The sequence below is a fragment of the Trichosurus vulpecula genome, chromosome 2 (genome assembly GCF_011100635.1).
Source record: "Trichosurus vulpecula isolate mTriVul1 chromosome 2, mTriVul1.pri, whole genome shotgun sequence".
Lineage (NCBI taxonomy): Eukaryota > Metazoa > Chordata > Mammalia > Diprotodontia > Phalangeridae > Trichosurus > Trichosurus vulpecula.
The window spans coordinates 118,510,336-118,527,764 of record NC_050574.1 but is presented as its reverse complement, the minus strand read 5'-3'; the positions used below and the strand labels follow the sequence as shown (position 1 = coordinate 118,527,764).

At 44.2% G+C, this 17,429-nt stretch overlaps 1 protein-coding gene across 2 annotated transcripts in view; it reads right to left on the bottom strand.

Moving 5' to 3' along the window:
* The window catches only part of PAK1 (p21 (RAC1) activated kinase 1), a 212,829-nt gene that overhangs the window by 46,045 nt on the left and 149,355 nt on the right, over positions 1–17,429 (bottom strand). For both annotated transcript variants that reach the window (XM_036745607.1, XM_036745606.1), the window contains exons 4-6: positions 16,038–16,185; positions 6,739–6,776; positions 1,035–1,151 (exon numbers count right to left, since the gene is read on the bottom strand). In XM_036745607.1, the coding sequence (XP_036601502.1) occupies positions 1,035–1,151; positions 6,739–6,776; positions 16,038–16,185 (303 nt within the window). The remainder of the gene's footprint in view (positions 1–1,034; positions 1,152–6,738; positions 6,777–16,037; positions 16,186–17,429) is intronic.

The following is a 17,429-nucleotide window of genomic DNA, read 5'->3' as shown; positions in this document are numbered from 1 at the left end:
TGAAGTAATTTCTCTTTCTGCCTCTCCCAGGGCTAAATACATCTTACACTCAGCAGGTATTCAATAAATACTTCTTGAAAATTGACTTAAATTGTTGGTGACTCTCTACAGGCGGCTAGGCAGTGACAGGAGACAGAGCAATGGACCCGGAGTCAGGAGGACCTGAATTTAAACCCAGCCTCCGATTTTTAGTAGGTGTGTGAACTCGTTTAATCCCTGTCTGCCTCAGTTTCCTCAAATGTGAAATGGGGATAACAACAGTGCTTACCTTCCAAGGTTGTTGTGAGGATCAGATGAGATAATAAAAATACTTAGCACAGTCCCTGACACATAGTAAGTGCTATAGAAATGTTAGCTATTATTATTATTCCTTCTTTGTTTCTCCGTAAGGATAACCACAGTGATGATGATGACGTTAATGGATCATATCGGAGATGGGTTGAAATAACACATAATATTTCTCCAGTGCTTTTCTACAAAGTGCAAAAACCCTCCCCACCAAAGTAACTTTGAGAAAGATGATATATGCATTATTATCTCTACTTTACAGATAAAGAAACTGAGGCTCAGATTCACTAGATCAAGATCAAGGAGAGTCAAAGCACTGATTAAATCTGTATTCTTCACTCACTTTTAAAGAATTTTAGCTGTAGGAATAGAAATAAGAATAGGGATAGGATAAGACTTGAGATTTCATTGGTATAGGGAACTCAGATCCCTACACTAATGGAGGTCAGTACTGTCTCTACAACTTAAGAGTCCTAAAAGCGGTCTAGAACACAGACAAGGTAAGTGACTTCAGGTCCCATGGCCCAGTATGTATCAGGGGCAGGACTTGACCCCACACATTCCTCATTTTGAGGCCACTGTGCCAAAGTGGAAGTGTGCATCAGCTGCAAAAAAACCCAGCAATGTTTCACTTGCATACCCCCGGCCTTTGGAAGCCTCAGGGCACCAATCTCCTTCCTCCAAGATTCTACCTCCACCCATTCACTGACAGCAAAAGGGTTGGGTTCAAATCCCCAAGGACTCACAGATTTTGTGTGCTCTGGCCGAGGTGCTATCACTGGAGGGGGAGCAGCATCATCTTCATCATCTTCGTCCTCTGAAACTGGAGGGACCGCAGGCGTCTCAGACACACTCTTCACATTCTAAGTGAGAAGCAAATACAAGATTGGTTCTACTCTGTTGGGATAAGACCTACCATGGAGATGCAGACCTCACCACTCACATGCATACTCAGAAATGTACCAATCCCTAAAGCCGGAGGCCAATCTTTCTCCCCTCCTTCCAAAGGATTATCTGCCCCATGTCAATGTTCCCACATTTGAGGATAAATTTGGTCCTCACTGATAACTTGCCCCATTGTTTCAAAAGGCACGATGGTAAGAATCACAAGCTCTCACAGCTGAAAGAAGACCCAAGGGCTATTAGCCTTTCCCACACTCTCTTCCATAATGTCACCAACAAGCTGCCCACTGAAGACTTCCAGTGAGCAGCATCTCCCTACCTGCTGAGGCAGCCCCTTCTACTTTCAGACAGCTTTCTCACTGGGAAATTTTCCTCCCATTGAGCCAAAATCTATCTCTCTGAACCTTCCTGCCACTGCTTCTAGTTCTAGGCCACACAGAACAAAGGTCATCCTTCTTCCACATGGCAGACTGAAATACACTTTATTTCCTTCAAGAAATCCTGCACCTGTGGCCTGACTGTGGGCTAAGGATATTGGGACTGACATCTTGCTGGTTCACAACACCTTAGTCAACACAGACTATGATAACTTTGGTTTTTTGGCTGCTCCCCATCTTTCCAGGATTCTCATACCTTTCATCTCAACATATATGCTACAGTACAGTGACACTGGCCTCCTGGGTGTTCCTCAGACAAGACCCTCCATTTGGCTCCAGGCATTTCCCCTGGGATACCCCTCATGTTCTCTCTCCTCAGCTCTGCCTCCGGGCTTCCTTCAAATCCAAGCTAAAATTTCCCAATCCCCCTTAATCCCCAGTCCTATATATTTTAGGACTATATATCCCCCTTCCATCAAATCCAAGCTAAAATTTCCCAGTCCCCCTTCCCGCTGTTGATTATTTCCTATTTACCCTGTATTTGGCTTGTTTGTACATAGTTGTTTGCACGTTGCCTCACCCATTAGACAGTGGACTCCTTGAGAGAAGAAACTATCTTTTACCTTTATATCTGCAGAGTTTAGCACAGTGCCTGGCACGTAGTAGGTGCTTAATAGTGTTTGCTGATTGAGATTGACTGTGTCATACTGCTGACTCACAGTAAGTTTCCAGTCCATTAAAACCCTCCAGATCTTTTTAGCACAAAGATCTGGCTGTTCAGGAGAACAAATACTGATGGTCTATATCTTCAGATACAAGCAAGGCACCCTCGCATTGTAGCAGAGGAATGGCCAGAATCTACTTCCAAGCGATTCTGCTTCCCATCCACAGAGCCACGAATGGGGTGGGGTAAGCTAAGAACACTTTAGAAGGCACTGACAGGGTCGTCCTAGAGCTGAGAAACAGCCAAGGGGAAGCCAGGCCCATTCTGTAGGCATACCTGAACCTTACCACCTGAAACGCTAAAGGTTCATGAACACCAAGGGATTGGACAAAACAAAACTCAGGTGACATTCACAAATGATTCTGGGAGGGGAGAGGGGGGAACGAGGGGTGGGGGAGAGGAGCTGCATCTTTAAGAGACCAACTTGGCTGCACAGGGAGATCATAGATGAGTTTAGCTTTTAAAATAAAAGGGATCCTTCCACTCCGCTCAAGTCCTCCTTCACTGCCTCATCAATGAGGGTGGGCTCGTGGGGGGCAGAAGGGAGACATGTATGGTCTTAGCGGAGGCAGCCCTGGAGGTGGAATCACAAAAAAACTGAGTACGAATCCTGTCTCTCCCACTTACTGAATATGGTCACTCTCTTTCTTAGGAACTATTTTCTAGGGTATAAAACAGGAGAGCTAGAGTACAGGACCTTCTAAGGTCCTTTCTAGCTCTAAATCCCATGTTCCCAATCAACTACTTTACTTCTGTATTTGCTACCAAGTCAACAAGCATTTATTAAGCATTTACTGTACACCAGGCACTATACTAAGCTTTGAGAATACAAACACAAGCAGAAAGGAAGGACAGAATAAAAAGGATTAATTGAGAAGTATGTAACAATACAGAAAGAGCTCTTGATTTGAAATGAGAGAATCTGGATTCAAATTGTTCCCTAAACTGTCTGGACCTCAGTTTCCTCATCTGCAAAAAGGATGGGGATGGGCCTATCTTTAAGACACCTTTCCAGCTTTAAATCAATGAGCCAGTGAACTGAAGCTCAAGATAAGGGAGGGAGGCAAAGAGCAGCAAGCTGTCAGTCACCAGACCTGGAGTGACCCTATCACAAGCTTCACATCAGCTATCCCAGAGCTTGAAGGCCCATCCTCATGCCACACCTTGGCAGGAACCAGAGATCAGCTAGCGACTCCTAACACAGGCCGGGCAAGACGTCCAAATGCAGGGCACTGGGCCACTGCAATCACTGAGTGATCTGCTTCTTGGACTCCGTAGAGAACAAGACATTGCCACCCTTCTCAGACATTGCATCATATTGTGAGGATGAGGAATGGTAAAAACCAGTAGAAGCAAGAGTGACCGAGATGGAAGGGGACCAGAAACTATGCTAGACAGGGAGCACATCAAGGACCTGGGGGTATTTAGCAACAAAAAGAAAAGAGAGGGAAGGTGATTTAATATCTCCCATCCTCTCTCTCCACCCCCCTCCCCCCACCAAAGAGCAGTTCTTTGAGTCCTCAAAAAGGAGGGGCTCTTCATGGTCTAATTTCCAAGCGGAATTGGCTTGTTCAGTGTGGTCCACAGGAGGAGAGTTAAGGGTAAAAGGAGGGAATAACAGAATTAATAGTCTTTTATTTTTCTCCCCAGTGCTTGAATGCAGTAAGCATTTAATAAATGCTTTTTTATTCATTCATAAATATGTCAACATTTACATAGTGCTTTAAGGTTTGCAAAGCACTACCTACATACCTCTATGTTTATATATCTATGTACATACAACCACACATATGCGTGTGTCTATGTGCCTATATATCTGTGATACATGTGTATACACACACAAATACACACACAAGTGTGACTTTCTAAGACTTCAGTTGTAGAGACGGTGCTGACCTAATTTGGTAAAAGGAGTTTTTTGATCCACGAGTCTCCATATCAAAGAAATCACGGGGCCACTCACTGTGCCACAAGAGTTCTGGATTTAGAGGGAGGACTTAGGTCTGAATTCTGGCTCTGCTACATTGTTGCACAACCTAGCCTTCTCCAGCTTCAGTTTCCTTGTCCATAAAATAAGGGCATTAGACTCGAGGATCAGAGTTGCTCAGATTGTAGGTGAGTGAGTCAGTCCTCATTCAGTCCCTCCTGATCCAGCCGGTCCCAGACCCCCAGGACTCAGCCGCCATAGGCATCTCGCCTGAGGTAGCTCATGCTCCAGCCTCCCCTTGGCACCTCTGACTCAGAGGAGAATAGTCAGATCAGTATCAACATTCCTGTTGTCACAAAGGTCCTGCCATACTCCCGGGGGACCATCTAGGGCAAAGTCCCTTCCCCCAGGCTCCACTCCCTTTACAAGAAGTTTTATTGATATTTTTGTTGATATTTTGATAAGTGTTCCTAGAACACAAACTCCTTGAGAGCAAGGCCTGTCTCACTTTTGTATTTTTATCCTCGGTACCTGGCATGCAGTAGGAGCTCAATAAATGCCTGTTGGTTGATCACTTGATTAATTCCTTCTAGCACTGACAGACTGTGTTTAAGGAAAACTCAATGCTCCTATAAACCTCTCAGGAGAGGCTAAGGGCTGCCCCACAACAGACAAACACCCCCAAATAAGCAAAAGAACATGGCCCTAGATGCATTCAAGCAGGTGTTAGATGATTCCTTGTCAGGAAAGCCATGCTACAGAGGGGATCCCTGCATGCAGTGGTTGTGTGGACTAGTTACCCTCCAAGGTCCCTAACTTGGAGATTCCAGGATTTCTGTACATGCCCTACTGAAAGGTGTAACCTGCTTTACTCTCCTGGCCAAACTAGACTTTGGTCAAGAACACCAGGTGGGCCCCAAGTAGACCTTTGGACCCTTAATCCCTTGAGACAAAAATAACATACTAAACAGAAGAATGCACCTCCCATCTTACAGGAGGCACCATGGCATGGTAGAAGGAGTCACGTGGCCCGGGTTACATCCCAAGTCACACAGCTAGTAAGTGTCTGAGGCTGGATCTAAACTCAGGTTCTCCTAATTCCAGGGCCAGTGCTTTATCTGCTGCGCCACCTAGTTGCTCCCATTTGAGGTTTCCTTGGCAAAGATACTGGAGCGATGTGACATTTTCCTTCTCCAGCTCATTTTACAGATGAGGAAACTGAGGCAAACAGGGGAAGTGACTTGCCCAGGGTCACAGGGTCACAGCTAGTAAATGTCTGAGGCCAGATCTGAACTCAGGAAGATGAATCTTTCTTACTCCAGCCCTGGCGTTCTATCCATTGCACCATCTAGCTGCTCAAGTCAGTAAGACGAGTTAAAATCCTCCCTCCCTGTGTGATCCTGGCTGGGCAAGTCACTCAACCTCTCTCTGCCTCAATTTCCTCACCTGTAAAATAGGGATCATAATAACACCCACCTCCCAGGATAATTGTGAGGATCAAATAAGGGAACATTTGTCAAGTGCTTGGCTAGTGCCCCGGAACATAGTGATTTAATAAATTTAAACACTTAATTAAACATTTAACAAATGTTTATTTGTTCTCATTCCCACCCATTCCCCTTTCTTTCAAAAAAGGATATAGATATAGATAGATCTATCTATGCAGGTATCTATAACTACAGGTGTCTACATCTCTTATCTACACACGTATAGTGTATGTATGTGTGTGGAGAGAGAGACAGAGACAGCGAGAAACAGAGAGAGACTGAGATTCAGGGGCATGATGCCAAAGGGTCAAAAGAATGGCGTTGGCACAGTATGACGTACAGCCTGCCTATTTTATCCATTACTAAAGTGCCCTCAGTGCAGGATTTTGCTGAGTTGGTACCATCCTATCTGCCATATGGCACTAACCTCAGGCCACTTTTTCCTAAACACATGGCAGGGCTACCTATTTTCAAAGTCACAGAAAGTCAGAGATAGAAAAAGACACTGAATAAAGAATGTCAGTGCAGGATAAAGCCTCAAAAATGAATAATGTCAAGAGCACTAAAGGACCTTGGAACACAATGTTAAAGCTGGCACAGCCCTCAGGATGTAGAATGAGGGCTAGGAGGAACTTCCAAACTGGAAGGGACCACAGAAATCATCTAATCCAACCCTCTGACTTTAGAGACATGGAAACAACCGTCCAGGACACAGAACAAGAGGAGAACTATCATATCGAGACGTCTATTCAGAGCTTTACATCCACCTCTACCCACCATCTTCAGTGCTCTCATTTCCCTTGCTCCTACTCTTACTACTCCATAGCCATTTACCAGTTTGAAAAGGCTGAAGCCTTCACCCACTAATGAAACCCGCTAACAGGGATGGGGAACCTGCAGCCTTGAGGCCACATGTGGCTTCAGTCAAAGGGTTACACTTGAGGACCTAGAGGGCCACATGTGGCCTTAAGGCTGCAGGTTCCCCACCCCTGCTTACATCTACTAGTCTTAAAGTGGAAAACAAAAGCTTACCAAAGTGTTAGATGAGTTGTATTCTTCCGTTGATTTATCTGAAAGAGAAGAAAGCCAATAAAAGACTTAGACATCATTAGACAACCAGTAGGGCTCATACCTCACTAAAATCCTGAGGGGCCAAATGGGCCAACTATAATAAAGATATCAATAATAATAACTTATGTTTGTACAGTGCTTTAAAGTTTACAAAGTATTTTCTTTGCAAAACCTATGTAAGTTTAAGTGTGAAGTCAAAAACCACCACTGACTTAGCCTTGGTGCACTTATCAGGTGAGAAGGTGCCTCACTGGTCACTGGGTGTGAACAAGTTCTGGACTCCTAGGTACTCCAGGAAGTCTGTCTGGATTGGCTGATGGCCTTAATTACACTCCCTGGGGCTTATACAAAACCATCAAGCTAGCTGGAATCAGAGATTCAAACAAGCAGTGTGCCAGGAGAGAATCTTCCAGAGAAAAGTTTGAAAAGGGATTGCTTGAGAGAGGAAGGAATCTTGGTCTTCTCCCTGAGGAGGGTCAAGAAGATTTTGGATTTCCCATTTTCTCATCAGAGTCCTAGCAGCATAGTCAAAACAAGTGATGGGCAGTGTCTCTATCTGAAGCCAAGAACAAACCGGCATGCAGATTTAGGGCTCTACAAAGAGCCCCAAAGGACAAAACCTACACCATGCCTAAGGTGAGCTTCTTCATCGCCCATCAAGGGTGTTGAGGGAAGAAACCTTTGAGAATGGAAGAAAAGGATCTCTGAATTAACCCTTTACCACAGATGTTCTCTAAGCTTGAACCCACTTTCCCAAGCTTTGAATGTGCTGATGGGAGAATGTTTCACAGACTTCTAGGGTGATGTTTTGTCTTAATTCTTCCTACTCCACAACACCAGGTAAATACTCCTTTTTACATACAAAGTCTGTCTGACTAATTTATATCAACTGATAACCTTAGAAGGGGGAACAGACCACTGGGAACTCAACTCATGAGTTCTGTTGTTCAGTTGTTTATCAGTCATGTCTGACTCTTCATGACCCAATTTGGAGTTTTATTGGCAGAGACACTGGAGCAGTTTGCCATTTCCTTCTCCAGCTCATTTTACAGATGAGGAAACTGAGGCAAACAGGGTTAAATGACTTGCCCACAGTCGCACAGCAAGCAAGTGTCTGAGGCTGGATTTGAACTCAAGAAGATGAGTCTTCCTGATTCCAGGGCCACCACTCTATCCACTCTATCTAGAACATTTTGCTACAATTTCACTACCATCTAACTACCCAGAGATTTACCTAGTATTCAACAAACAGCTCCCCAACCCTTCTGGGATACCACCTGGAGCTTATGGTGGCCAGGTCTGGAAAACCAACCTGCCAACGTGTGCAGAGGGTGGGAGAGTAAATCCTGAGCCAGTTTCCATTTGGTAGAAGTATTATACTCCCCTTTTTATAAATGAGAAAACAGCTTCAGAGAAGCAAGATGATTTAGCCAAGGTCTTTAAGCTAGTGTAATGTCAGCCCCAGGATTCTACTTCGATTCTCAGGCTTGTAACATTCTTTCCAGTATACCATCCTGCCAAAGACCTTGTGGTCCCAGACGACTGCTTCCATCACGCTCTAGCATATCTTGAAATGATCCATCTGAATCCTGGGAATATTAGACCTCAATGTCCCAGAAAGTTTTTTTTAGGGTCAAAAGAAAAATAACCCCAGAAGGAAAGAAAAAGACAGAACAAGGACATGAGCTCCTGGCTCCCTCCACAAGCCTTCCAAAATGAGTCGTGACCCAGTCTGCTTGTCCGCTTTCAGAATCAATCTCTCCATGTCCGTGTCTTCTCTCCCCCAGGGACAGAAGAGTTGAAGCTTACAAGCTTCATTACTCTAAGATTGGAACAGGGCCATTCATCATGTCCCATCCAATTACAGGCAAAGAAGAGTATCGCTCCTCTCCCCAATGCTCTGAACTTTGGGCAGGCCAGTATGGACCACTTCATCTTTTAATCAGTGTTTCAGTACTACCCCTGGAACTTACTAGCTCAGTTATCTGGGTCATTTTCCTTCTCTGAGCCTCAGTTTCCACACCTGTGAAATGTGGGTAACACTTGGATGTAGTAGAAAGAACGCTAGATTTGGTGTCCAAGGAGCTGGCTTTGAATCCTGACTTTTGTTACCTGGTTGCCCTTGGAATGGTCAGTTTCCCTGGTCATTTCTCTGAGTCTCGGTTGTTTCAACTATAAAAGAAAAGGGCTGGACCAATGTCCTTTCCAACCCCAATTCCTATGAAATTGCACTGCCACCCTTCCTGCTGAGAAGAAAGCACTTTGTAAGCTTAAAAGCACTATGGAAATGTAAGGTATTATCACCCTGAGACCCTCTCCAGGAAGGACTCATTATGCAGATTTATACCAAGATAAGTAAGTTTAGGAGCAGGGCAGAGTAAGATAAAGAACTTTAGACCAGGAGCCAGGAGCAGCATGACAGAGCACAGATACAGTGCTGCCCTCAGGGCCAGGGAGAACTGAGTTCCAACCCCACCTCTGACACTTACTAATTGTGTGACCAGAGGTTTCCTCATCTGCAAAATGAAGGTGAATAATAGTTGGTTATTGTGGCAATCAAACAAGCTAATTTATGCAAAGTGCTTTAGCAAGCTGGGAGATGCTCTAGTAATACTTGTTATCACTGTCATTGCTACGATGATGATGATGATGATGATGATCATGGGTCTTGCTCTGCTAACCAGCCAAGTGACTTTGGGCAAATCGGCTCCCTGAATCTGCTTCCTAATTGGTAAAATGAGAACCAAAATCTTGCCTGACAAATTCGTAGGGTTGTTCTGAGGATACAATCAATCACTCAATCAAACAAGGAGAACAGATGGGAAAGCGATGAACAAATGTCAGGGATTCTTGTTCCTCCCGGGGCTGGGGTGGGTTGCAAGAACACGATGCAGCCAAAAAAAGCCCTGGACTTTTAAGAATCAGAAGACCTGGGTTTAAGTCCTTATCCTGCAAAAACCACTCCCTTTCCATAGTCTAGAATCCCAGACCCTAAGAATAGTTGTGAGTTATTTACAGGATGAACAGCAGTGAGAGGAGGCAGAAAGTCAGGATACCTGGGTCCTAATCCCAGCTGTACCATTTGCTCAGATTTTGACTGTCACACCCCTCTGGACGTCAGTTTCCCCTTCTGTAAGATGAGGAGGGGTTTAGACAAAAAAAAAAATCTCCAAAGTGCCTTCCTATTCTAACCCTCTTAGGATGAATTGATTAATATAAATCACAGGCATGGAGAATTAGGGAAGAGAGTCTTTTCACTCATGTGATTAGAAATCAGGAAGTCCAGACTAAACATTTGACCAACTCTAGCACCTTCCTCATTCAAAAGTTAAACCCACAAAGACCCCAGAGCCCCAGTTCCTTTCATAAGAAAAATCCAGTTTCCAACCTCCTTCTTCCCACAATGAACCGAGAATCCACAAAGCAGTAGAGTGCATCAATACAAAAGATAAGTCGGTCCATTATTTTTTCAAATCATATCCTTCTGTGGTCAACTGTAGCTCATGGAACATACTTCTGCATTTGCGTTCGATACATAGAAAACACAGCTCAACTGCTCCAGGACAATGGGCCAGCCTGCAAACCGGCCCAGAGCTGTACTCTCCCTTCTTGGATCAGCAGCCTCAGGGCAGAGAAGAAGCTGGTGCCCTCCTGGGAGATCTTAGCAGTACCTGCTGCCCTCCTGCTCCCCATACCAACTGCTCGTCTCCCAGATTATGGGGACCCTAGGACAGGCCAAGCACGTCCTTGGTCACGGCTGAGGGTCCTTCTTAAGGAAGCACGGCCTCTCTGGGGGCACCTTCCAGGGAACAGGAGCTGGTGGTGGTTCCATCATCCCAGGTCTCACTTGCCAGCTGCCTGATCAAAACCAAGTCTCTTCCTCTCTTTCTCTGAGCCTCAGTTTCATTATCAACAAAACGGGGAGAATAACACCGGCACGAATAATCTCCCAGGGTTGCTGTGAGGAAAGTGCTTTGTTAAACCTTCTTTCAAAGTCTGTAGAAATATGAGTTGTCATTATCTTACCATCTGTGGATTTCTCTTTGACCTGGAGGAGACTGAACCAGCCCAGCTCACCACAGGGGAATGTCATTAGGCATGGACTTCCCAATCACATTTATCAAAACACAGCCAGTTTGCCATAATATTTGTCCCCGCAGCAACAGCCCATTAGGCCTGTTTTTTTCCAGAAATGCTGGCATCTCAAAGGCACCTTACAGGGAATAGAACAAACTCTACTCAGGAAAGAGGAATCCCAAAGAGAAATTTAATGATCTCTGAAGTCTCTTCCAACTCCAATCCACCATGGTTCCCTGATACAGGTCTTAGCATGGTGTTGAAGAAGAAATGTTAGAAGTGAGGACTAAGTTTAAAGTCTAATTTCTCCTTGTGATCTGTGTGACTTTGGGCAAGTTACTTAACCCCTCTGTGCCTCAGTTTCCCTGTCTGTCATATGGACAGGTATATGATGATAACTGACCTGTGCAGCTCATTTGGAGTATCAAATAGTAACAATTCTTCACTTGTATAAGGTGCTTTATATAAGCTCCTTATATCAATCCATTATCTCCTCTCATCTCAATAGCCCTGGAAAGTAGGATATTATTATCCCCAGTTGACAAATGAGGAAACCGAGACTCAGAGAGCCTAAGTCAGAGAGCCAAACAGATAGTGAGTGGCAGAGCTGGGCACTGTCCCCTCTATTCCCCCTCCCCCAAAGAACAAAGTATTTGAAGGCATTTTGAAACACACACAGAAGCTTCTACAACTGCAAGGTATCAGCATGGCCCATCTGCTTACTCTTGTTAGCATACCTCCTCCTGTGCCTCAGAGAACACACAAGAAACTTTGCTTATCAGTCAGTTTTATTTAAAAGCAAATTATTCCAGCTCTAAAATTTTAAGATTGGATCCTACTAATACTAACTTGCTGAGTGACCTAGGCCAAGTCACCCCAGTCACTGATTCCTCAACTGTAAAATGAAGGAGTCAGACAACAAGATGTCTACAGTCTCTTTGACTCTGTAACGTCTCTGGTCACTGTTGCCTCACTGAGTCATGGAGGTATGACCCTCGGTTCTCAAAAGCTAAGACAGCAAACCCAAGCTCTGCAAACCTTGCTTACCAAGCTGAGAAGTCTTCAACAATGGTCCTAGCAATAAAATGTGTGTCCATTGTCCCAGGGCAAGCTTAACTCAGAGAGGCCTGTCACCAGAGCGCTGACCCCCAGGGGATGCCGTTGGTCACAGCAGTGCTCAAAAACCATCTACCAGTGTCTGAGGTTCTTAACATGGGCTCCTTGGAATTCTTTTCCTATTTCTTGACAACTGTATTTCAATATAATTGATTTCCTTTGCAATCCTATATGCTTTCTTTTACACATTTAAAAGCATCATTCTGAGAAGGGATCCATAGATTTAAATCTGCCAAATGGTTCTGTGCAAAAAGGATAAGAACCCCTGGACTAAAAGTATGGATAGGCTACAATCTGCATAAGAAGCCCTGTGGACACCTCCAAACAATAAATAAGCATTTATTAAGCACCCAAGAGGTACCAGGTACTATGTTAGAGAGAGAGATATAGCTATAGACATAAATGTGATAGGGAGTGTGTGTGTGTGTGTGTGTGTGTGTTTGTGTGTATGTGTGTGTGTGTGTGTGTGAGACAAACAGGAGTTGGATGTGATGCCCAGAGGAAATAAGCTACAAGAGTTTACTGAGAAGGAAAGTGGTATTTCTAAAGCCCAATGCTTTGGGAACATCATTCGGCAGCAGAGTGGAGAAGGCACTGAAGAAGGAGAAGGAAGAGGGGAAAGATTTGAGGCAGAGGAAAATAGACTATTGCAATGGTCCAGGTGAAGTAAAAAAGACTGAACTAAAGTGGTGGCTCTATGAGTGGAAAGAAGCGGATGAATGGGAGATGTTTCAGACGGAGAATGGACAAGATTTGGCAAATGACAGCCTCGCCACCCCAGTCTTCCAGAGGTTACTGTACCTCCGACCTTCAGTCTTTACTCATCCCATCCTTTTTCCCTTCTGCCTCGGAGGATGAGATGGTCCCTCCCTCTTCTCTGTTAAAAGCTTAACCCTCCAACTGTCCCCTGGTCTCACCTCTTCCTATGAGGGGGCCTCGACACATCAATCAAGCCCACTTCCTCTTACCTACAGTGTCTCTCATGGTTCCTTGCCTTCTGTGCTTGTACATGTTAGTTTGCATGTCCTCTCCCCAATTCAACTGTAAGCCCCTCGAGGGCAGGGACTGTTTTTGGCCTTTGTGTTCCTAGTGCTTGGTAGAGTGTTTGGCACATAGTAGGCACTTAATAAAGGCTTGCTACCTCGTCGAGTCTCTCCGATCCTTTTTGGAAAAAGCTTCCCCCTGACTCTGCTTGCCACCTGTCTGAAGCTATTGTTCTGTCTCTCTTCTCCCTTCAATTTCTATAAAATCTGTATTTGTTGTATAGTCTTCCTTGCCAGCTACTGACTCCTCAGACCTTCATCATTTAGGCTTCTGTCTGCCACTACTCAGCTGAAATGTCCCCCTCCAAAATCACCGATAACTTTGGGATCACCAAATCTCATGGCTTCCCTCAGTTCTGATTCTCCTCGACTTCTCTTCAGTCTAGGAGACTGCACTTGTTCCTTCTGCATGCCTGAAATTCTGTCCCTCCTCCTCCTATGGGCCTCCTGATTTCCCTGGCTTCCTTCAAATCCCAGCTAAAATCCCACCTGCAAGAAGCCTTTCCCATCCCTGCTTTCCCTCAACTGGTTATCTCCCTGCATGGTTCTTGTATGTACATAACTGTTTGCATGTTGTCTTCCCCTTAGATTGGAAGCTCCTTGAGGGCAGGGGTTGTCTTTCGCCACTTTTTGTATCCCCAGCACTTAGCACAGTGCCTGGTACACAGTAAGTGCTTAATAAATGTTTATTGTCTGACTGCTTTTGCTTTTATTTATATCTCCATCACACAGCACAGTGCCTACCACATGATAAGCTCTTAATAAATGCTTGTTGATTTAACTTGACTTCATCTCCTCTCCTCCCTTTGCCTTCTATGACACTGTTCTCTCCCAGTTCCTCCTCTGGGTCTGGCCTCTCCTTCTTGACCTCCCTTCAATAATTTATGTTGCTCTTCCTGACTCCTAAATGTAGGTATCCCCCGAGACTCTGTTCTCAGCCTTCTCCTTCTTTCCCTATTCTTTCTCCCTAGATAATCTACTACATTCCCATGCCCTCCAGCTATTGTTCTATATCTGCCCTCCTTTTCACATTCAGTTATCATCTCTAAGTTACCTCCAGGACATCCGTTACCATGTCCTGCCAGCACCTCAAACCCAACATGGCCCAGGCAGAATTCATCCTCTCCTCCACAGCTGTCCCTCTTCTCACCTTCCCTGTCTCTGTTGATGGCAACACTATCCTCCCCATCCTCAGGTTTGAAAAGCCTGGAGTTAACCCTGATAGTTCCCCTTCCTCACCCTCTACTTGGTCCAATCAAGTCCTGCCAATTCAACCTTAATTACATTTTTTGTATCTGTCTGCTCCATTCCATAACAATGGCTACCATGCCACTGGGGGCATCCTTCTCCCATTGCCTTCTATTCCCATTGGCTCCTTCCCTCCAGGCCTGGACTAGTCCAGAACCCATCTGGGATCCCAACCCCCACAACACCAGCAGAGGTATCCTCCCCTACAGACCTTCCTCCCCCTCCCAATTTCCCACCAGTGCTGCCCAGAGCCTGTACGTTCTGCTTGATAGCTCACATGGCATGGATGATACAGGAATAACCAACTCTATTCCCTTTGATGAGACAGATGACCTGGACTAGGCCTTACCAGGCCTTACAGTCTATCCTACCTTTGTACCCTGCAGATTCCTGGCATCTAACCATCTAATGTAATCTGAAGACCCCTGGACTTTGCCAGCTACCCCACTGCTGCATTTTTTGGATTTCTGGGCCGTCCCACCCTCCCTGAAACTGAACTTTTTTTTTTTAATGTGCTGTCTCCTTCAATTAAAACATAAGCTCCCTGAAGGCAGGAACTACTACCTTACTTTTTCTATTTGTATCCCCAGCATAGAGCATAGGGCTTGGCCTATAGTAAACACTTTAAATAAATGCTTTTCCCCTTAATTCAGCATGGTTCAGACCCTCATCACCTCTAATCCTGATCTAATATGATTGAAATGGTCTCTCCCTGACTCTAGTCTCTGCCTTCTCCAAATCACCCTCATATGACTGCCAAAAAATCTTCAAAATGATTATATCACACCCATACAAAGCAAAAAAGTTTTAAAAGTTCAGGGGCTCCCTGTTAATCTTAGAGCAGAGCTGTCAGACTCCAAGGTCTGCAAAACTGAGCAAAGCAGAACCAAATTAAGATGTAATTGAGAAATGCTTACAAAATAAATAAAACTATAATACAATATAGATGATGTTACATATCATACTATAAACATTATACAATATATACATTATGTGTGTGGGGGTATATGTATGTATATGTATATGTAGATAGGATAGAATATAAACATTTTTCCTATTATTTAAAATTCTCCACCACGTAGAAGGTCCAACCTACTTTTCCAGGTTTATCACACTCTATGTTCCTTTCCAACTGGACAGCTCACTGTCACTGTCTCCTGCCTTCACTCATCTCTATGTATTTGATCTAACTGTTCCCTTTGCCTGGACATCTCGACAACTTATCGCAGCCCAGCTCTGGTGCCAACTCGCTCAGGAACCCTTCTCTAAGAGAAGGTATGGAAAGCACTTTCTCTCATCTTTTTACATTGACTTCCTTTAAGCCTATCACATTATATCTTGGATCGTATCCATTTAAGTCTCATTCCCTCCATTAGACTGTAAGATCCTTGAGGGCAGGGACTGTGTCATTTTTCATCTTTATTATCTCTACCACTTATACATAATAGACACTTAAATAAATCACTGCTGAAATGAATTTAATTGAGAAGACATCTTATATTGGTAAGATCTGTGTTTTCATCACCTGTTGGTGCCCCAGGCAACTCTCGAAGACTAGAAATTCCAGAGAAAGTGCCAACCTGCATTGTTGGAGAGAGTTTCATCATCTGGGAATCACCCATAGCAATGAAAATCACAGGTCCACTCCCCACTCCTGTCCTGTATGCACCTAATTCAGCACTTAGTATAAATGGGCACACATGAAAGGTACAGTAAATACTGGCAGAATGATGAGTTAATACACACGCGAATAAATGCACATGCACACACACCTACCTGTAAAACTCATATACTTTTGGCTGTTGGAGGTTTTCTTGGAATTATAGAATTCCAACACGTCGAGCACAGCCTGGGGGTTTTTCTTCTGCTCAGATTTGGTGATGTTGGATGTCTGCAACAAGCGAGCCCACTGTTCTGGCATCCCCTACAAGAGAGGTTGGCAGGATTGGCTGATTTATTTTAACTGTACCTTTCTGTTACAAGGGAAGGAGAAGGAATTTGGGAAGGAGAAGGAATTCGTTGGTAAGTGACAAAAGTGTATTTTCTTAAAAAGAACAGCAATAAAACTTTTTTTTAAAGGAGAGTTAGTAAAAGACTATCAGAGTTATCACAGCCACCAGTGTATTTCAAGACTCAGGTATTGACCACCTTCTTCCCGCCCTTGAGGACAGGTGACCAGATGGAAGGGGACTGAAGACAACACTGAATACTTAGCCTGGAAAAAATAAAATATAAGATCGGTACCTTCAAGTATTTGATAGGCTGACACCTGGAAGCTGGATTTGACTGATTTGGTTGAAGAGGAAAGGACTAGGAACAGTGGGTGAACATTACCAAGAGCAAAGATGTATGCTTTATAAAAGGAAAATCTTTCTAACAATCAGTGCTGTCCCACAATGGAATAATTTGCACCAGACTTCCCTCCAAAACCACCTATTTGCCTTGTATACTGATAGTTATGTGCATATTGTTTCCCCAATTAGAATGTATGATCCTTGAAGGCAGGGACTGTCCTTTACTTTTCTTTGAATCCCCAGTGCTTAGCACATAGTAAGAACTTAATAAATGCTTGTTTATTTATTGGACTTGAGTTAGAAAAACATGGCTCAAGGCCTGGGTCTGACACTTACTAGCTATGGACAAGTCACTTCACTTTGCCAGATCTCAGCTGCCTCATCTGAATACAATACAATAATAATAATAGTAGTTTTTATATGTTAGCTGCCTTATTTGTATACAGCAAGAATAGCTAACATTTATACGGCACCTACTATGTGCCACACAGTGTGCTTAGCACTTCACAATTATTATCTCATTTGGTCTCCACAGCAACCCTGGGAAGCAGACGCTATTATCATTCTCATTTTACAGATGAGGAAACTGAGGAAAACAGAGGTGGAGTGACTTGCCCAGGGTCACACAGCTATCAAGTGTCTGAGGGCAGATTTGAGCTCAAGTCTTTCGGATTCCAGGCCAGGGCTCTGTGCACTAAGGCAGCACCTAGCTAAGCACTGCCCATTCTACTTAACTCATCAAAAGCATCATACCCATCAAGAGTAAGATGAGGAGCTTTGTGAACCTTCAGCAACTTGAGAAAAATGCATACAATGTAGTGGAAAGAGCACTGGATTTCCGAGGACCTTACCACTTCATGTTACCCTGAACAAG